This window comes from Microcebus murinus, chromosome 4, assembly GCF_040939455.1.
Source record: "Microcebus murinus isolate Inina chromosome 4, M.murinus_Inina_mat1.0, whole genome shotgun sequence".
In the NCBI taxonomy this organism is placed as follows: Eukaryota; Metazoa; Chordata; class Mammalia; order Primates; family Cheirogaleidae; genus Microcebus; species Microcebus murinus.
The window spans coordinates 62,187,933-62,210,166 of NC_134107.1; the positions used below are offsets into that span (position 1 = coordinate 62,187,933).

The following is a 22,234-nucleotide window of genomic DNA, read 5'->3' on the forward strand; positions in this document are numbered from 1 at the left end:
AGAAATGCTGATAGAAAAACTATAACCCAACATTTATTATGTTTTATTATAAGGAGTACTGGTTATTCAGGCAAGTTGTCAATAGGCATTACATGAAAACAACAGTTCCAAAATTAAAGAAATTTGAGGAAAGCTGTGTATGATGGCCTTCTTTTGAATATTTATAATCTTCATTCATATATTAAAGACCTTGAAAAATCCTACAGTAAAAAATTATTTTTATCTTTCTCAAACCTATTTAACGGGAACCACTTTTACATGACACCTTTCAAGGAAGGCTATTAATGTCACAAAGAATTAGTGTTCCATGAAAGATCATTTGGGAAATGGGCATACTCTTTAAGAGTTCATAAAAATTAAGTAAGAAATAACATTCATGGCCGGGCATGGTGGTTCACACCTGTAATCCTAGCACTCTGGGAGGCCGAGGCAGGAGGATTGCTTGCGCCAGGAGTTCAAGATCAGCCTGAGCACAAGTGAGACCCCGTTTGTACTAAAAATAGAAAAAACATTAGCTGGGCATAGTGGCATATCCCTGTAGTCCCAGCTACTTGGGAGGCTGACGCAAGAGGATTGCTTGAGCTCAGGAGTTTGAGGTTGCTGTGAGCTAGGCTGAGCCATGGCACTCTACCCAGAGCAAGAGTGAGACTCTGTCTCCAAAAAATAAAAATAAAATAAAATAAAAAATAAAAATAACATTCATAAGAGTACCTTAAATAGGGCCTAGCCATACAACAGGTGCTCAATAAATAAGTAATATGATTTGTGGATATGTTCTATTTTTTCTTCTTTAATTAAACTTTTAATTTTGATATAACTATGGAAATGCATACATTTGTAAGAAATAAGGGATCCTTGTAAGAGATCCCATATACTCTGTACCAATTTCTTCAAATGGTGATGTCTTACAAAACACAATATCACAATCAGGATTTGACATTGATACAGTCAAGGTACAAAACATTTCCATCACCACAAGGATCCCTGTGTTGCCTTTTTATAACCACACCTCTTTCCCTCCTATCTCACCCTACTCTCCACTCCCCATCACTTAATCCCTGGCAACCATTTATCTGTTCTCCATTTCTAAAATGTTGTCATTTTAAGACTGTTACAGAAATAAAATGATATATTAATAGTATATAATATTTAGGATTGGCTTTTTGAACTCAGCATAACTCTCTGAAGATTAATCCAAGTTGTTGAGTGTATCAATAATTCATTCCTTTCCATGCATATATAGATATACCACAGTTTAACCATTCACCTGTTGAGTAACGTCTGGATTGTTTCCACTTTTTAGCAATCATGAATAAAGCTGCTATGAACATTTGCATATAGGTGTTTGAACATAAGTTTTCACATTTCTGGAATAAATGCCCAGAGTGGAATTGCTAGGTCATATGATAATTGTATATTGAGTTTTTCTCAAAACTCCTGAACTGTTTTCTAGAGTGGCTCTACCATGTTTACATTCCCACCAGCAATGTATGAGTGATTCAGTTTCTCTACATCTTCACCAGCCTTTGGTGTTATTACACTGTTTTATTTTAGCCATTCTGATAGATGTGTACTAATATCTTGTTCTTTTAATCTGCATTTCCCTGATGGCTAATGATGTTGAATGTATCTTCATGTGTTTATATCCTTTTTGGTGAAATTTCTGTTCGTGTCTTTGCCCATGTTCTCTATTTTTACAAGAGATAATATTTGTCAAATATGTGGTTTGTAAATATTTTTACCTCAATCTATACCTTATCTTTTCATCCTCTCTTTCAATGAGCAGACATTTTTAATTTCAATGAGATCAGATTTACAATTTTCTCCTTATGGATCATGATTTTGGTGTCAAGTCTAAGAACTCTATACCTTGCCGTAGATGCCAAAGATTTCTTTTTAAAGATTGTATAGTTTTACATTTAAGTGCGTGATTTATTTTGAGTTAATTTTATATAGGGTGTAAGGCTTAGGGTGAGGTTTCAGTTCCATTTTTTACCTATGGATGTCCATCTGTTCCAGGACCACTGGTTAAAAAGACTATCCATTCTCCATTGAACTGCATTTGTACCTTTGTCAAAAATTATTTGGGTATATTTGTGTGGGCCTATTTCTGGGATCTCTATTCCGTTCCATTGATTGATGGAACTGATGTCTGTCCACCAATACCACAGAGTCTTAGTTACTCTAGCTACATTATAAGTCTTCAAATCATGGAGACTGATTCCTTCCACTTCATTCTTCTTTTTCAAAATTGCTTTAGGTATTCAGGTTCCCTTACTTTTCCTTATAAATTTTAGAATAATATCTAAATTTAAAATATTGTTGGGATTTTGATAGGAATTGTGTTAAACATGCATATCAATTCACTGGAGAGTTGACATTATTACTATGTTGAGACTTCCAATCCATGGACACATTATGTCTCAATTTATATAGGTCTTTGATTTGTTTCATCAGCATTTTATAGTTTTAACCTTTTTTTGAGCAATTGTAAATGGTATTATACTTTTAAATTTTTGTCTCCACATGTTCATTGTTACTATATAGAAATACAATTGATTTTCTTTATGTTTATCTTTTATTCTTCAACCTTGCTGAAATCAATTCTAGGAAGATTTTTGGGGTTTTTTTCGTACTTGTTTTTATTTCCTTTTTTACCTTATTTCCCTGACTTGAACTTGTTTAAATCGGTTGTCTCTGTTTTTTATTTTTCAGTTTCATTAATTTCTGCTCTTTATTATTTTCTTCTTTTTGTTTGCTGTGGGTTTATTTTGCATTTCTTTTTCAAGAAAGGTTTTTGAGGTGGAAGCTTAGATTATTGATTTCAGACTTTCCTCTTTCCTAATGAGCATTTAGTGCTGTAAATTTCCTTCTCAGCACCACTTTAGCTGTGTCCCACAACTGATCATATGTTATGTTTACATTTTTTTTAAATTTTCCTTGAGACTTCCTCTTTGACCCATGGATTATTTAGAAGTATGTTGTTTAGCATTCAAGTATTTGGAGATTTCATGTTATCATTATTCTTGATTCCTAGTTTGATTCCATTGTGGTCAGGGAACACACTCTATGATTTCATTTCTTTTAAATTTGTTGAGGTTTGTATTATCAGGCTAATATACCAAGGATACTTATGCCAAGTAGATCTTAGCATATGTATGTTCCATGTTTGCTTGAAAAGCATATGTATTCTGCTGTTGTTGAGTGAAATCTTCTATAAATGTCAATTAGATCCTCTTGGTTGATGTGTGTGTCAGTGTTCCCCAAGACCACTTTCAGGTTCAGTGATTTGCTAGAAGAAATCACAAAACTCAGCAAAGATGTTATAATAACATCCTTTATTAAAAGGATTTGTTCTATAAAATTTGGATTCAGTCAGAAGGCTGCACTCAAGGATCTAGAAAGCCACATGTGGCACCAAGGCTGCAGGTTTATTACCTTATTACCACCCCTTTATTACCTAGAGATCAAACTGATATAATATGGCCCACCACCCCAAGCAAATAAAATCAGGTGTTCACTTTAAATCATATTATTAGCATAAACTGTCTGGCATGGCCCAAAGTGTCAGGGATACAAGGACACTCTTATTGCACAGGACTTTCCAAGGACTTAGAAGTTATCTCCCTGGAGTTAGTCAAGGACTAATTCTTTATTTGGAATATGCAATGTTTGTGCTTGCTGAGTTAACTGTTTAATGCATAATGGTGTTTTTGAGTTCTTCTGTTCTTCTGTACACTTGTTGATTTTCTGTCTAGTTGTTCTGCCAGTTGTTGAGAAAAGATTGTTGAAGTTTCCAAACACGATTTTGGATTTGTCTGTATTTCTCCTACATTCTATTAGTTTTTGCTTCACATATTTTGTAGCTCTATTGTTGGGTACATAAACATTTAGTATTGCTATGGCTTCTTGGTAGATTGATCCTTTTGTCATTATGTAACGTCCCTCTCTGTCTCCAGTAATTTTCTTTGCTCTGAAGTCTAATTTATCTGATTAATATAACCAGGTTTACACGGGTTTCTTTTTTTTTCTTTTTGTTTTTTGCCAAGTCCTGATGGCATCAAAAACATAGGTGTCTTTTGATTAATGTTTTCATGATATATCTTTTTCCATCCTTTTACTTTCCCCCTGCCTATATTGTTATATGTGAAATGCATTTCCTTTTGACATCATATGTTAATAGTTGAGTTATGTTTTTTAATGCAGTCTTCCAGTATCTTTTAATTGGTGTGTTTAGAGCATTACATTAATGTAATTATTAATTTATTGTAATTAATTCATTGTAATTTATTAATCTAATATAATTGTTAATATATTAGCTTAACTCTGCCATTTTATTTTTTGTTTCCCCATCACCATACACACATACACAAAAAAACCAGGACCATCAAAGACGTATACTGTAGGCTGGCTTAAAAAAAAATTTGCCCTCCAGTAAAAGCAGTTGACAAGTTGTCTTGTCTTTCAGCCTCAGTTTTAGGTAGCAAAAATGACTCCCCTGAGAATTTGTAAAGAAATGTACCCTTAATGTAGGCCCCTCAGGATTTCTGCAGCTGGAGATCAAACATGTGCACATAATTAATAATTCCAAACCAAAGGAAGGAAAAAGGCCACCATAAGCAAAAGTCAGGAGAAACAGAAAACAGCAGAAATAACCCCCTCAAATTCATTGCTGAAATGCAAAGTAACTATTTAGAAAATGTTTAATGAAATGAAAGAAAGGGAAAATGAGACCAAGGAACAAGAGATCATCAAAAATGAATGTCAAGATATGAAAGAAAATCAAGGAACTTCTGACATTAAAAATAAAATCATTAAAATAGGGCCAGGCACGATGGCTCACACCTGAAATCCTAGCTCTTTGGGAGGCCGAGGGAGGATCACTTGAGCCCAGGAGTTTGAGACCAGCCTGAGCAACATAGCAAGACATAATCTCTATAAGAAATTTTAAAATTAGCCGAGTGTGGTGGTGCATGCCTGTAGTTCCAGCTGCTGGAGGAAGCTAAGGCAGGAGGACACTTGAGCCCAAGAGTTTGAAGTTGCAGTAGGCTATGATTATGCCACTGTAGTCTAGCCTGGGCAACAGAGTGAGACCCGTTCTCAAAAAAAAAAAAAAAAAAAAAATCATTGAAATAAAAATACAATGGATAAGTCTAAAGTAGATTGACACAGATGAAGAGAGAGTGACTGAATTGGAAGATAAACCTAAATAAATAAGTCAGAAAACATCACAGAGAAATAACACATGTCTAATTGCAGTTCCAAAAGGAGAGAATAGCAAAAATGGGAAAAGAAGAGGTATTAAAAGAAGTAATAGGTGAGAATTTTCGAGAAGTGGAATTTTGGCCTACGTAACCGTGCTGAGATGTGGTTCGAGATTCTCCCTGGACTTGCCATCATGGACATGCTTGATCATCCCTGGAGTGGCCACTGCGTACGTCCACAGGTTCACTAACAGTGGCAAGGAAAAAAGGGTTGCCCATTTTGTATATCCTTGGAGTTTGATGGAAAGAGAAAGGCACATCTCTGGAGTTAATCGTTACTATGTGTCAGAAGGTTTGGAGGACATTGATTAAAGCAGCATTTTCCTGATTGATGAAAAAATAACTCAGTAATGGTCATCTACTCCTGTTAGAAAGTTATACAGTGTGTTATATAGCATGCAGTATGTTATATAGTGCTTAATAAAAATAAAATGAAAAAGAAAAAAAGAATTTTCTAGAATTGAGAAAAGACATGACCTTGTCTCTACAAAAACAATTTAAAAATTAGCCAGGCAAGGTGACATGTGCCTGTAGTCCCAGCTACTCAGGAGACTGCAGCAGAATGATCACTTGAGCCCAGAGTTTGAGGTTATATTGAGCTGTGATCCTGCCACTGCACTCCAGCCTGAGCAACAGAGCGTGACTCTGTCTCAATCAATCAATCAATAAAATAAAAGATATAGTCAAAGAAACCACTCTGAGTATATGACAAAAAAGAGAAAGAAATGGAAAAAAGAAGAGACTCAATAGGAATATTACCGAGTAGATCATGTTGAGCCAAAAGAGAAAAACCAACATAAAAAAAGGGGGAAGGGAACAGAGAAAATGGAAGGGAGGAAATCACCAAAATAATTCAAGAAAATATTCTGTAATTGAACAATATGAGTTACTAGATTGAAAGAGCCCACTGGATATCCAGCACAATGGATGGACATAAACCCATGCCAGTTTCAGAATTCTAGAACAAGGAAGGATTTCATAAGTTTATAGAGTTGAGAGGCAGTTATACATACAAAGGATCAGAAATCAGAATGGCTCTGCATTTGCCAAAGCAACATTGGAAACTAGCAGTCAGTAGATCAGTGTCTTCAAATTTCTAAAGAAAAATTATTTCTAACCTAGAATTCTATAGTCAGCCAAACTATCAATATAAAGTATGGAGAAAAATATATTTTCATACATTTAGTTTCTCAAAAAAACAAACCTTATATCCCATAAACTATTGCTTAGCAACCTGTTGAAGGGTATTTCACCAAGATGAGAGAGTAACACAAAAAGGAAGAATGCATATGATACAAAACAGGAGATCCTATACAGGAGACAGGTGAAGGCCATTCCAAGGTGAAGGGAAGGGATGACAGCTGTACACTAGACAGGCAGCCAGTCCACAATGAAGCAGTGTGACTACAGACAGAGATATGTTGAGGGCCTTCTGTATTATATACTTTTGCACCTGATAATAAACGGCTAGTAGGTCCTCAGAATCTTATCAGTACTTAGCTTGCATGGACCATGTGCTGATGTTATTGCTCTCTTCTTCGTGCCTTGCTACCTGGATAATCAAAGACATTCATTTCACCCCACAGAAGAATTTTGTTTTGAACTCCTCCTGAGAGCTGAAGATTGGCCATGGTAAGTTTAGAAGCAGAAAACACACAGCACCCCATTCCCACTGATCATATTGCTGTCATATTTCAGGACCTGGACCACACTACCAGTTGTCTTCACTGTATTGAGCCCTGTTTCCTGGGACTCATTCTTGCCCTCCCCAAATGGGGACCGTGATAAACTCTCTGAATAGCTGAAGCCAGACTATGACTCTTTTAAGCTTATCTTCTCTTGAGAACCTTTATCAAACAGTGATAATAATGCCCTTTCCATACATTGCCAGGTTTGTGCTTTGCTGATGATTTTTAAATTAGTCACCTTTTATGTTCATTTATATGCAAATACTTATAGTTAAATAACAAAATATTTGAAAATATTATTGCTGTCTACCATATTTAAAAAATAAAGGAGAAAAACTACATGATGATGTCAAGATTTAGAGAAAGCATTCTGTAAAATTCAACACTTATTTATGACCTTAAAAAAAAAAAAAAAAAAAAAAAACCTTTACCAACTGGTAATATATAGGAACTTTCTTAACCTATAAACTCTGTAGCATATAACACACTTAGTCATGCTATATTTTTAAAATTCCCTTTAAAATCAAGAGTAAAACTAGTATATATACTATCACACTCACCATTTCTATTTAACATTATACTGGTAGAAGTCATATCACACATGATATTTGGATTGTAATATGATCATGTACAGAAAATGTCACAGAACATATACAAAAAAAACTAGAAACAGTGAAATTTAGCAGGGTCACAAGATTCTATGCAGTATTTTAAAAATCTTATTTCTCCATATTAGCAGTGAACAATTAGAAAAAAATTTTAAAGTATAGTTTATAATAACATCCAAAAAAACCCCAAAATGTTTAGGGACTAAATTTAACAAATATATATAAAAATCATACTGTTAAAACTACAATATACAGTAGTATCTTTTGCTAAGATATATTGAAGACCTAAATAAATGGAGATATATACCATTTTATGGATTAGAAAACTCAATATTGTTAAGATGACAATTCTTCCAAACTGATTTGTAGGTTCAGTACAATAACAATCAAAATCTCTGCAGGCTTGTTGATAAAAATTGAGAAACTAATTCTGACACTAACATAGGGATACAAAGAATCTATAGTAGCCAAAAAAAAAAAAAAAAACCAAAAACACAGTTTTGAAAAAAAAAAGAACAAAGTTAAAGGAATTACACTACTTGATTTACCCTATGCTATACTAATCAAGACAATGTTGTATTGGTGGTAAGGATGACATACAGATCAATAGAACATCCAAAAATAGACCCATACACTGATACTGACCTGATTTTCAATAAATGTGCCAAAGTAGTTCAGTGGGCAAAAGATAATCTTTTCAACAAATTGTTCTGGAACAACTGAATATTCTTATGAAAAAAAATGAACTTCAACCTAATATCATTGTAAAAACGTAATAGAAGTTAGTCATATCCCTAAATGTAAAAGCTAAAATTATAAAACTTCTAGAACAAAATATAGGAGAAGTCTTTGTGACCTTTGGCTAGGCAAACATTTATTAATCAGTACACAAAAGGCACACACGATAAAGAAAGAAAATAGATAAATTGAGCTTTATCAAAATAAAAAACTTTTGTTCTTCTGCCAGGCATGGTAGCTCACACCTGTAATCCTAGCACTCTGGGAGGCCAAGGTAGGAGAATTGCTTGAGCTCAGGAATTCAAGACCAGCCTGAGCAAGAATGAGACCCCATCTCTACTCAAAATAGAAAAATTAGCTGGGCATTGTGGTATATGCCTGTAGTCCCAGTTCTTCAGGAGGTTAAGGCAGGAGGATCCCTTGAACTCAGGATTTTGAGGTTGCAGTGAACTACAATGATGCCATTTCACTCTACTCAGGGTGACAGAGTGAGACTCTTGTCACACATACACACACAAAAAAAATCTTCAATAGACAACATTCAGAGAAAGGCAAGTCACAGACTTGGAGAAAATATTTGCAAAATATACATCCAACAAAGGATTTACATATAGAGTATATAAAGAATTCGTATAACTAAATAAGGTGGTAAACATACTATATCAAAGAAAATAATATGGATAGTAAGCACATGAAAAGATGCTCAATACCAGTCATTAGGGAAATCCAAATTAAACCACAATGAGATACCACTACACACCTACCAGAATGGCTAAAATAAAAAAGACTGACATCATACCAAGTGTTGATGAGGATAACGAACATTTGGAACACTCATATACAGCTGGTAGGAATGTAAAATGGTACCGTCACTTAGGAAAATAGTTTAGCAGTATCTTTAAAAAGTTAAATATTCACCTGCCATACAACGTAGCCATTCATCTTCTAGCTATTTACCCAAGAGAAATAAGAGCATATGTCCATACAAAGTGTTAGTTATGAAAGTTCATAGCTGCTTTATTTCTAATAGTCAAAAACTGGAAACAACACAAATGTCCACCAGCATTTGGACAGATAAACAAAATGTACTATCTCCATACAATGAGGTACTACTCAACAATAAAAGGAAATGAAGCAACATGGATGAATCTCAAAATAATTACACCAAGTGAAAGAAGCCATACAATAAAGGATATATGTTGTATGATCCCATTTATGTAACATTCTAAAAAAATGTAAACTAATCTTTTGGAGGTGATAGATATATTTATTACTTTGATTGTGGTCGTGGTTTCATAGGTATATACAGATGTATTCATGAAATGTACAATTTAAATATATGCAGTTTGGCTGGGTGCAGTGGCTCATGCCTATAATCCCAGCACTCTGGGAGGCTGAGATGGGAGGATTGCTTAAGGCTGAGAGTTTGAGATCAGCCTGGTCAACATCAATACCCCTTCTCTAGGGTATTGACAAAAAAATAAGAAAAATTAGCTGGGCGTGGTTATATGTGCCTGTAGTCCCAGCTACTCAGGAGGATGAGACATAAGGATCACCACAAGCACAGGAGTTTGAGGCTTCAGTGAGCTGTGATCATGCCACTGCACTCCAGCCTGGGCGACGGAGTAAGACCCTGTCTCTACAAAATAAGTAAATAAATAAATGCAGTTTAATGTAAGTTAGTTATACCTCATTGAAGCTATAAAAAATAAATAAGTTGCTGTTATCTTTGGTAACTCACCAAGCTTCAATTTTTCTCAGCAGTGAAGTAGAAATAGTAATATTTGCCTCACAGAGTTTATTTGAAGATTTTGTGTGTGTGTTGTGTGTGTGTGTGCATGCACACCCTATCCACATAATACCTCCATATCACTCACCCCTTTCCAGGCCTTATTTTTCTTCAAGGTATATATAACCAGTTATGTATTTACTTGTTTACCTCCCCCAACTATCCTGTAAGTTTTTTGAGAACAAGGACTTTATATTATTCATTGGTACCTTCCCAAATGCTTAGAACAATGCTTGGCACATAGTAAGCACTCAGCATATATTATTAAGTGATTTAATGAATGAATGTGTGTTTGTTTCTTTTAACTACAGTGTCTGACGTGGAGCATGTGACTCAATCGTGTTAATTTTAACTTATCCCCCCACCCTCTTCTATGGGACTGAAAAAGTTGTTGGGCACTTTCAGATTACCTTCCTGATATACTTGGCAGTCTTGCTGGCCCATTCTCTCCTAGTACCTTTAAGTGGCTAAATATAGTAGGCAAATGTATTAGAGAGATTAATAGATAGGTTTGCTTTTCTTATTACTACATTTTTTTACAAAAGTTTATTCTTAAACGTACAATAGACTCCAAAACAATACTTCATTTTAGCTATAGATGGCAAAAAATGTTATGGCAGGGAATATAGATGTTTAAATAGGAATCAAGGGTCATCTACTCAGGCACAAAGAACAGCTTACTTTTTGTCAGATTTCTTAATTCTACCTGTGGCCAGGGGGCCTTTCCCCATGGCCTTCAATTTTAGTTCCTCAAGTTTCTGCTCCTCATTTTTGTTTCTGCTTGAATGCTTTATCTTCCTCATCCAACTCCTTGGCCTGCTTCTTGGGCTGCTTCAGGGGCTCTTTCTTGCCACCTTCGCAGCCAGGCATGGCGCTGCTGCCCCTTCCCCAGACCCTGCCCAGGTTTGCTTTTAATAGTAACAAAAACCTTTCCTTCTCATGAAAGTGATGACTTTTAGCCAGGCGCAGTACTATGCACCTGTAGTCCAGCTACTTAGGAGGATCACTTGAGCACCAGAAATTCAAGGCTGTAGTGTGCTATGATCACACTGTGAACAGCCACTGTACTCCAGCAGCCCAGGCAACAAAGTGAGACCCTGTTCCTAAAAACAGAAAGAGAGAGGAGAGGAGAGGAGAGGGGAGGGGAGGGGAGGGGAGGGGAGGGGAGGGGAGGGGAGAGAAGAGAAGAGAAGAGAAGAGGAGGAGGCAAAAGGAGAGGAGAGGAGAGAAGAGAGAAGAAAGAAAAAAGAAAGAGATGACTTTAATCTCTGATCATGACATGACTTGAGAAAATTTTATTTTGCTTTTCTTATTTTCCCCCACAGGGTTTATCCATGGCTTAGAGGACTGGGTTATACATCTTTGGGTATATTTTTATTAGGATTTTTCTTATGGAATATAGATAACATCTTTTGTGATTCACTGAGGTAAGATGTATTTTCATTCCTTGAGAAATATTTTGGAAGCATTCCAGTTATTCAAATGTTGACTACATCTTTGAAACCTGCCTAATTTGCTTTACTGAATAAATAAGAATGATTTATAATAAGCACATAAAATACATGTATATAAATTTGCACTTTTTCATATGCCTAATGTTATTTTCTTAAAAAGATAAGTGTTCCTTTTACTAGCAATTATGTATTGACAGGAGTTTGAATCTAGGTCTCTGGATTCTAGTCTCTTACTAAGACACTATCTTTCTGGGCCTCAATATCCATAAAATGAGCATGTTAAATAGATTAAACTAGTGGGTCCTTCCAGCTCAAAATTCTGTGACCTAACAATTTTGCGTAAACAAAACTCAGGACAGAGGAATATATTGAACAAAACCACAGGGAGACAATCAGCAAAATTCAGACTGCAGGAAATCTACAGGATAAGTGATCTGGTCCCTTCAGCTAATAAATGGTAGAGGGGGAAAAAAAGAGGGAGCAAGAATATATAGATTAAGAGACTTAAGAGATATATCAACCAAATACAGTGTATTGGCCTTTTTGAATCCTGATTCAAACAAACCAACTATAAAAAATAATTAGGATGGCCGGGCGCTGTGGCTCACGCCTGTAATCCTAGCTCTTGGGAGGCCGAGGCGGGCGGATTGCTCAAGGTCAGGAGTTCAAAACCAGCCTGAGCAAGAGCGAGACCCCGTCTCTACTATAAATAGAAAGAAATTAATTGGCCAACTGATATATATATAAAAAAAAAATTAGCCGGGCATGGTGGCGCATGCCTGTAGTCCCAGCTACTTGGGAGGCTGAGGCAGGAGGATCACTTGAGCCCAGGAGTTTGAGGTTGCTGTGAGCTAGGCTGACGCCACGGCACTCACTCTAGCCTGGACAACAAAGTGAGACTCTGTCTCAAAAAAAAAAAAAAAAAAAAATAATTAGGAGAAATTTGGACTGTTGATCAGTAATTAAATATTTAATGATATTAAGGGATTATTGTTGATATTTCTAGGTATTAAAATGGTATCATGGTTATGTTTTAAGGAGGTTTTCATCTTTTAGAGATACATACTAAAATATTTAGAGATTAAAATGATACAATATCTGGCATTTCTTCAAAATAACATGAGAGGGAGAAGTGGATAAGGGTTTAGGTGATACAGATTGACCATAAATTAATTGTTGAAGTTGGGTAATGAACACATTATTATTTTGTCTACTTTTATACATATTTGAAATTTTCCATAGTAAAAAGTTAAATGAGTTAATGTGGACTTTAATTTTAAACAAGTAATACACCTTGCTTATAAAACTAAGATCTAGGTGAGTGGTTATGGATCAAGGAATACCCAGCAGAACCCCCCCATTGGAGCTTTTACACTGCTCATCATACCCTGCCATATTGTTTTCCAAAGTATGTTTCAAGGAATAGTATTCCTAGCAAAATGTCCATGAAGAAATGACTCTGTAGTCAAATAAATATTGGAAACATTATGTAATTTATTGCCCTCTTGGAGATTTTTAATGCATATTAACAGATTAAAGGCTTTAGAAAGTCCTTCCATAAATAAAAGTAGGCTCTTAGAGGAAGTAATTATCTCAAAAATATGTGGGGTTGTCTAGAAAAATAATTTGGTGTTTCACACTTGTTTTTCTCCTCTAATAAATGTTACTATAGTATACATTTCATCAAAAGATCCAGAATTTGAGACTCAGCTGTGGCACTAGTTGAGTGACTTGGGCAACTCAATTAATCTCTTTGAATTTTAGGTTCCCCCAATCTGTAAAGCAAAGCTAATAATCACCTCCCCAAAGAATCCCTGACTATGAAGTGAAATAATAAATATAAAAGGACTTTATAGAATGTATGTTACTGTACTAAGATGATGACTGTAGGACATAGGAAAAGCATGTATCCAGTTTCTTGAGTGGATAGCTAACTAGACTAGTGTTTCACAAAGTGTATTCCAGAAAACACTTGTTCCAATAAGTGTTCCTAAGTATTACCTGAAAGCGGGGTTCCATGGATTAGTAGGTAGGTTACCTGAAAAACTAAAGATAACTCTTGAAGGTCAGACTTTTCAGAGCCTTTAATGTGTTAATATGCATTTTAAAAATCCCCCAAAGGGTGGTAAATCATATAATGTTTCCCACATTTATTTGACTAGCCTCATTTTTCATGGAACTTCTACCAGGAATATTATTCCTCAAAATACACTTTGAAAAACAATATGTCAGACTAAGGAGACTCCAGGAAATTAAATAATTTCCATATTTGAGAATGGTATTAAATATTTCAAAATGCTCTAAGACTGTCGGCATTAGTTGCTAAACATTTTAAAGATTTAATGTGGTGATTTTTTTTCCCCTTCTCTACACAGGAATTTGCGAAAAAAGTTGCCACCTATCATAGGTGTTACCACACAATTTCATGCATGGTGGCATATTTTAACTGGCCTTGGTTCTTACCTTCACATCCTTTTCAGGTAGGAAATAGTGACTGTTTTAGCCTAGTATTGTAGTTTTTTGTGGGGTTTTTTTGTTTTGTTTTGTTTTTTGTTTCGCTGCATATAGGACAGTATAAATATAAAATGTCAGAATCAGAAACTTACATTCCAGCTTTGTGTCTACCACCGAGTAACCTTAAGCAAGTCCCTCACCATCTATGAAACTCAGTTTTGTCATCCTTAAAGTAAGGCAGTTACTAATTGACCTCTGACACATGATCTGTATTATATTCTAAGTAGATCATTCGTCTCCTTTTTTAGTGCAGGTAGGATATAAATATTTCCAGTTTCTTGTTAATCAGCATATCTCTGTTTATAAAGAACAAATTTGGGCCGGGCGTGGTGGCTCACGCCTGTAATCCTAGCACTCTGGGAGGCTGAGGCGGGCAGATTGCTTAAGGTCAGGAGTTCGAAACCAGCCTGAGCAAGAGCGAGACCCCGTCTCTACTATAAATAGAAAGAAATTAATTGGCCAACTAATAGATATAGAAAAAATTAGCCGGGCATGGTGGCGAATGCCTGTAGTCCCAGCTACTCGGGAGGCTGAGGCAGGAGGATTGCCTGAGCCTAGGAGTTTGAGGTTGCTGTGAGCTAGGCTGACGCCATGGCACTCACTCTAGCCTGGGCAACAAAGCAAGACTCTATCTCAAAAAAAAAAAAAAGAACAAATTTAGAAGAAGAAAAAAAGAACAGCAGGCAGATTCCCTGCATAAGGAACTATGAAAGTTCGAGTGCCTGAAGTACCTAGCTTAATCAGTCTCCTTCCCCTAAAATAAATTGGTTGCTATTTATCTCCTCCCTCCTTCCTCTTCCCCTATTAAAAAGTCTGTGGGAAGTCAGCCATTTATAGTAAAAGCAGACTCACAGCTCTGATCACCCCATCCAGCTAATATCACTGTCTCTCCCCTTACCAGGCCTTATTTTTCTTCAAAATATTTATAACCACATACGTATTTTTTTACTTGTTTACCTCCCCCAACTATACTGTAAGTTCCTTGAGAGCAGGGACTTTACCTTTTTCACTGCTACCAAATGCTTAGAACAGTGCCTGGAACATAGTAAGCACTCAGTATATATTGTTAAATGATTTAATGAGTGAATGTATACATATTGATCTCTTTACCAGTGGATCAGGCTGTGTTTAACCTCAAATTCTTCTCAGGAATTGAAAAAGATATTTGTGGAAAGGGAAAGAAAATTTTCCTTTGAACAAATGTGAAAATTTACTCAGGTGAATTTTAAAAATATCTCCCATAATAACATTTGCATCTCATCTATCTGGAGATTAACTATTCATGCAACCTGAATTATCTAAACGGAGAAAATAAATTATTCAATTAATATAAAATTTCAGTTATGCAAGATGAATACATTTTAGAGACTTGCTGTACAACCTAGTGCCTACAGATGCCAATACTGTACTACGCACTTAAAAATTTTGTTGTAGATCTCAAGTGTACCACAAAAATAAGAGGGGGGGGCATGAGGAATCTTTTGAAATTGATGGATATGTTTATTATCTTGACTGTGGTGATGATTTCATGAGCATATCCATAAGTCCAAACTCATCAAATCATATACATTAAGTATGTGCAATTTTTTGTATATCAATTGTACCTCAAAATAAAAGCTATTATTTAAAAAGGGTAGATTTGGAACTGAGATACAGTAACTTAATAACTGGTATGACTAAACTAAAAGAAAAGAGGAAAAGCATAAATAACCAGCATCAGAAATGTAAAAGGAAACATCACTATAGATGCTGCAAATATAAAAAGATAAAACAGTATTTTTAACAACTTTATGTGATGGACACTTCTGTTTATGTTTGAAATTTCTCATAATAAAAAGTTTGAATTTTAAGCTCATAGTCTTCATGACAGTCCCGTGAGGCAAGTATTATTTTATACTTGAGGAAAAACAAGCTCAGAGAAGTCAAGTACCTCATACATGATCTCATGGCCAGTTAGTATTAGCACTTGGATTTGCGCCCAGGGACAGACTCCCATGAAGCCTTAGAAATTATCTAACATAACTTCTTCATTTGATGGTGAAGTTAACTGGGGCCCAGAGAGAAGTGACTTACCCAGGGTTACTGGCTAGTTAAGTAGAGTACAATATATTGGCTAACAGTTAAACAGAACCTGAATTCAAATCCTGATTCTATTATTTACTAGCTTTGGTACCTTGAATTAAATGTTTGACCTTACTGAGACCATTTCTTATATGCAAAACAGGAATAGTAATACCCATGTACTCAGAATAATTTAAGAATGAAATGTGTCTTGGTCCAATGCCTCTCCCCGCATTGTAGGTACTTAAACAGTTGGGAGTGGTAGAGGTAACAGCAAGGATTGAATCCTGGGCATCTCTGCCCCAGTTCACGATTCTTTCCTGAAGAGAAAGAAAAAGGTTCCAACTTTATTTCAGAGATTAACATCTGAAAAACTGTTAAATCAAGATTGTATTTTAAAACAATAGACTATTCTTAATAAAATAATATTTGATGCTCCTCTTACAGTTCATTTTGGGTACAGTAAAGTGGCATTATAGCCACATTAAATTACACAACTTTACCTCTCATGCTTTTTCACCTTTTCTTTCTCTTGTTTAAAATACAGGTTAAGCATCCCTTATCCGAAATGCTTGGGACCAGAAGTGTTTCAGATTTCAGATTTTTTTTTTGGATTCTGGAATATTTGCACATATATAATGTGATATCTTGGGGATTGGACCCAAGTCTAAACACGAAGTTCATTTATCTTTTATATACACCTTATCCACATAGCCTGGAGGTAATTTTATACAATATTTTTAATGATTTTGTGCATGCAACAAAATCTGTGTACATTGAACTATCAGAAAGCAAAGGTGTCACTATCTTGCCACCCATGTGGACAATCTGTGATTGTTTGACATCACCATCATCCTTGATTCTGAATTTATATGCTACCAATAAGCAATCATTTTCTTATACTTATTCACACATAAGTATTTAACATTAAAAAATATGATATACCATTAATACAGTGAAAAAATAACGTGTATAGGATATCTGTGCAGCACAGTAGCACCGCCAGAATACCTGTATCACCTGTTCAACAGCAGCAAAAACAAACAATGGCAGGCTTTCAGTCTCCACCTACAACGCTGTATTTTGATTAAAAGGTTATTGTACACTGTATTTTTTTTAGGTTATAACATCAGAAGCAGTTGAGGGACCAGGAAGTGAGTCCCTAGGGATAAGGACACATTCTACTGGATGGCTTTTTTAAATGTTTCCTTCAGAGTCATCTGCCCCATCAACAATGGTTTATAAATCAAAGAAGTATTTCTGATTTTATAAACTGACATCTCATTCTGTCATGAATGCACACTACTCTAGTCCTTCAATAAGTATTTTGACTGCAACCCATTACATGAGGTCAGATGTGGAATTTTCCATTTGTGGCATCATGTCAACACTGAAAAAGTTTCAGATTTTGGAGCATTTTGTATTTTAGATTTTCAGATTAGGGATGCTCAACCTGTACTATAAAATTATGTTTTGCATATGTATGCATGATATATTGTATATTATTACTATTCAAACACATTTAAATAGTATACTATACATGAACGTTTATATGCTATATGATGTGGACAGTTTAATGAATTTTTCTGGGATAAATTCAACTATATTTTGCTATATGCACTGATTTTATGATTTGATTTCATCTCCAGAGGTGACTGACTGTAAAGGATACTACAAGGGAAACTTTGTTTTCTTGCTGGTTATCTCAAACTACCTGTATTTAATCCTTATAGAGCTGATATACCCATTTCTAAAATACTCTAACTTTAATCCTTACTACCATATATCTTCAAAAATGGAAAAGTTAATTGTGATATGAATTATATCAAGAATTAGCAGAATATTCACTACTAAACTACAGACATCTTGAGGTCACAGTCTATGAGTTGATCATTCACTTAGCATCTTGCCAAGTGTTTTGCACCCAGTAGGTACTCAAAAAATGGTTGATGAATGAATATAGGATATACTTATGTTGTTTTTCTTTGTCTATACAGAGGCACTATGGTTAAATTTGTCACTAAGTCAGTTTGCATGAATTAAAAATTATTCTGGGCCAGGCGCGGTGGCTCACGCCTGTAATCCTAGCAGTCTGGGAGGCCGAGGCGGGCGGATTGCTCGAGGTCAGGAGTTCGAAACTAGCCTGAGCAAGAGCGAGACCCCGTCTCTACTATAAATAGAAAGAAATTAATTGGCCAACTAATACATATAGAAAAAATTAGCTGGGCATGGTGGCACATGCCTGTAGTCCCAGCTACTTGGGAGGCTGAGGCAGCAGGATTGCTTGAGCCCAAGAGTTCGAGGTTGCTGTGAGCTAGGCTGACGCCATGGCACTCACTCTAGCCTGGGCAACAAAGTGAGACTCTGTCTCAAAAATAAATAAATTAATTAATTAATTTTAAAAAAAACAATTATTCTGAAGAGCTTCCCCCTTCCCCCTTTTCTTTCAGTTTATATACAAGAACACTTTATCTGAAATACAGGCCAAAAGTGAAGGTAAGTCCACTTTCTAGGTCCTGTGTGTGTCTGTGTGTCTATATGCTGGGAGGGGGGTTATCAGGAGGATAAGATAGAGGTGAAAGAAGAAGAAAAAGGGGTGTGGAGAAGAAATGGAGTGAGCACAGACTTTGGAACAAGAGTCTTCCATTTATTCCTGCACGTTCTTGGATAAGTCTCTTCTCTTTAAGCCTTGGTTTCTTCAACAATAAAATGGAATTGTTAATGTAGCTACATTGCAGAGTTGTTGTAAGGGACAGAAATGATTTATATGCCCACCTCCATCCTTGACAAAGTAGAAGTTTAATACACTTAAAGAAATTAAATAAAAATACTCTCTGAGATCTGGTACAAGTCTAGAAGGAATATGCTGTACTCAGGCTACTAATACCAGGACAATCGCTAGCAAACCTACCAAGTACTATAGTCACAGCCCCATGGATTCTTTCTCATTCTTTTTCAGGGATAACATAACATGGAATACTTTTACCTTCTTTCATTTTTTCCTAACTTATTTCCAAACAGTTTCTCTTCGGAATCTGGCCAGTGATCCTGTTTGAGCATCTCAGGAAGCACTAATGAATTATTCCACCAAGAAAACAAAAAAATACCTGCCATAGGCCTGGCAGAATAAATAAGGAAATCCTTAAAGATCTACACATTTAAATATATCATGACCATCACAGCAGAGGAAGGACTTTCTGACTAATGCTGCCAGCCACATAGAGAATGAGGAATGGGGCCTATTGGGTATTTAGCTCATGGCTTTATTTCATTTGTCCTCCTCCTCCTCTTCCTCCTCTCACCTTAAGATGTTTATAAAGAAACAGATATGATGTACATGTATATACTCAAATGCTGAAAAAATTGGGCTTTTCTTAACAGGTTAACAGTTTGTGCTGGTTGTAGGAAATTAACCTTTTTCTCTTTTATGACAAGGGTTGCATGTGAATTATACCTTTCTTAATATTTGATTAAATAATAAAAATGGTCAGCTAGGAACTGGCAAAACCCTATCCAGATGGTCAGCTGTGAGCCAGCACTCAGCTGTGTCAGCTTTGATTTATATTGTTTTCCTACTAACCTCATGGATGGTTTTCCAAGGTAAAAACAGAGCTAGCTGTGAGATTCTGTATAGTTCTTCACTATCTGTCCCAATGCTAGTCAGAGTGTCCAGCAAGCTCAGACCTGCCACTGGGTCCTATACTTGTCACATCCCAGGATTTATGATGGTTTCTGGTATATCCATGTATGGCCACAGCCAGTCAGAGTGATCTGTAACCTACAAGGTCATCTTGTAACTTTTCTGAAGCTCCAGGAGGACACCTATAGAACGCTGAACCTTCAGCCAGCTAAAGGTGGTTGCTTTGTTTCCTTTGATCTTTGTAAATCTTTAAGTCGTCACTTTTTTTTATCGCTAAACAAACATGATTGGTGGTCTAAACTACCTATATTCCATCCTTCTAGCATAACTTATTTGAAGTTATCAGGGAATGTCATTATACTTTGATTTTTTAATGCAGTATTTTCCAGTTCTCAAAGAGGCCATGGTTATGCTCAGGGTAGTGTGTCAGATTAACTATAGCTAAGAGGATCAGGATCCAAGCTTATTAATACCTGCTCCTTCTTTTTTTTTTTTTTTTGAAGGAAATAGATATAAGGGTTGAGAATAGCTGTAACTAGTAACTTCCAGAACCACAAAAATTAGGGTGCTAAGAAATGGCAGTAAAATCTCATGTTAGCTAATTCTAATTTGCATTTGAATACATAAGAGATTAAATCACTTTTCATAAACATAACACCTGCCTGACATAAAAACTTGATTTGACTCCTTTGCTCATTTATTACCATATTTGTAGTGCTGTACTATTTAGCATTTTATACCTTTTTTCTGCTTTATAAGTTATTATAAAATCCAGATTGTTTTTACTACATGGCAACATTACCCAAGATTAAATCCTGAGCCACAGCTTCAAAAGGAAAATCATTTTTTCCTTATGTAACAGTGGTAAATGTTTCTGTCATTTTCCCAGTATTCTGTAAGTAGCCTTGGCACAAATTTAAAACCAAAAAATATTTTGTTGTTTTGCTGAACCTACTGGCCTTAGTTTTAGTCAGAGTACTATTTTCTTTCCCTTAGTGTGCCAATATGCTATTAGGCCAATCCTTTCATCTAGTTTTATGATCCTCCACCAAGAAAAACACTTGCCCAAACATTAATCTAAGAGAACTCTGGTTCTGCCTTAGGAAGGTATAAAACAGTTCCAGCACACAGCCTGTAAGACTGTTCTTTCCTTTGCCCCAAGATTCTGGCTTCTGGCTACATTTCACCTGCAGCTACCTGGGCTATCAACCATTGTACACTTTTTAATTAATTTTTTTAATTAATTCATTTGTTTCATACTATTGTCTTTTTGTACTGTTCAATCAGATATACTTCTACATAAAGAATCTATACACAGTATAGGAACAAAGGAACATCATTCATGACAATGCTGCTAAATATTTTAAGACTGAGGTTCTACAGTGTTGAAGTCAGATTAAAGGTACAAAGAGCATACCCTGATACTGTGGCCATTTAGAGCAATTTGCTGAATAAGCATTCAGCTACCACCACCAGTGGTCACCTGTTGAATAAAGTTGTCCAGCACCTCATTGGAGAGTCATTTGTACCCCAGGGTGACCTGTAAGACTGTGGCCAGTTCTTCAAAGACCCTTGTTTCTGTTGTGAGAACAGACAGCATGAAAGCTCAACATAAACATTTTAGATGTGTTGAAACAGAAAGCAGAGAGGAAAGCCAGGCTCTTTAATTTTCCAAGTCAGCTGTGCCTCAGGCATGGCTTTCTTTTTAGCAACTAAGTAACACACTCAAGACTTTTATCTGTGCCGGTGCCACACTGTATGGAAATCACTGGTGACCAATAGGATATTGCTAAATCTTTATCTCAATAGCTTTATTTTTTCCTTCTGGGATTCTGGGTGGATATTACAGGGTTGGATTCCTACCCACATTCCCTTTTTCTTAGAAAACTTCCTGTTAACTAGAGTGTACAAAAAAACCTGTTTCCTGCTGTGCAAATAATGGTTTGTTTGCATATCACCTGCTATGAAAGGTGCTCATCTCTGAGCCCTATAGCAAATTATATTTTAGAAAATACTACTTTGTGAGGATGTGAAAGCAGTTTGCTTCACAATTTGCTCTTGTGTCCCTATTCTCACTCTGGAAAATTGATAGCAATTTGACTTTTTTTTCTTTCTAAAAGAAAACTAGGTGAAAGCTAGTTGTTAAACTGGTCACTGTACTAGCCCCTCACCACCTTGGGGCTTTTGTGAAACATCCCCACCACCTGACTTGATCTTTTTTTATCCTTGTAATATTTTATACATTGATGATTAACAGGAGTAACATTTGTTTTTTTAATAATCTACAGAAGAGAACCCAAATGGTGGTATTTGGTTTGACAGAATTAAATCAAATATTATGATTTACCCATAATGCAGAATTCCAGGACAATTAATTTGGGCTTTCCTTACCCTAAGAGGGTTTTTCTTATAATAAGGAAAAGAGTTGTATAAGTCAGATAAAATTAAGAGACCAAAAACTTCAAGTACACAATGTAT

General features: G+C 35.7%; 1 protein-coding gene and 2 pseudogenes across 1 annotated transcript in view; 2 read left to right on the plus strand and 1 right to left on the minus strand.

Annotated features, from left to right (window-relative positions):
- Positions 1-20,989, plus strand: part of ACER3 (alkaline ceramidase 3) — a 123,373-nt gene extending 102,384 nt beyond the window's left edge. The window contains exons 8-11 of the mRNA XM_012745051.3: positions 11,413-11,514; positions 13,917-14,021; positions 18,567-18,612; positions 19,138-20,989. Of these exons, the coding sequence (XP_012600505.1) occupies positions 11,413-11,514; positions 13,917-14,021; positions 18,567-18,612; positions 19,138-19,191 (307 nt within the window). The 3' untranslated portion in view covers positions 19,192-20,989. The remainder of the gene's footprint in view (positions 1-11,412; positions 11,515-13,916; positions 14,022-18,566; positions 18,613-19,137) is intronic.
- LOC142870619 (NADH dehydrogenase [ubiquinone] 1 alpha subcomplex subunit 1-like) lies at positions 2,596-11,203 on the plus strand (annotated as a pseudogene).
- LOC142870620 (translation machinery-associated protein 7-like) lies at positions 10,765-10,957 on the minus strand (annotated as a pseudogene).
- Positions 20,990-22,234: the final 1,245 nt, after the last annotated feature.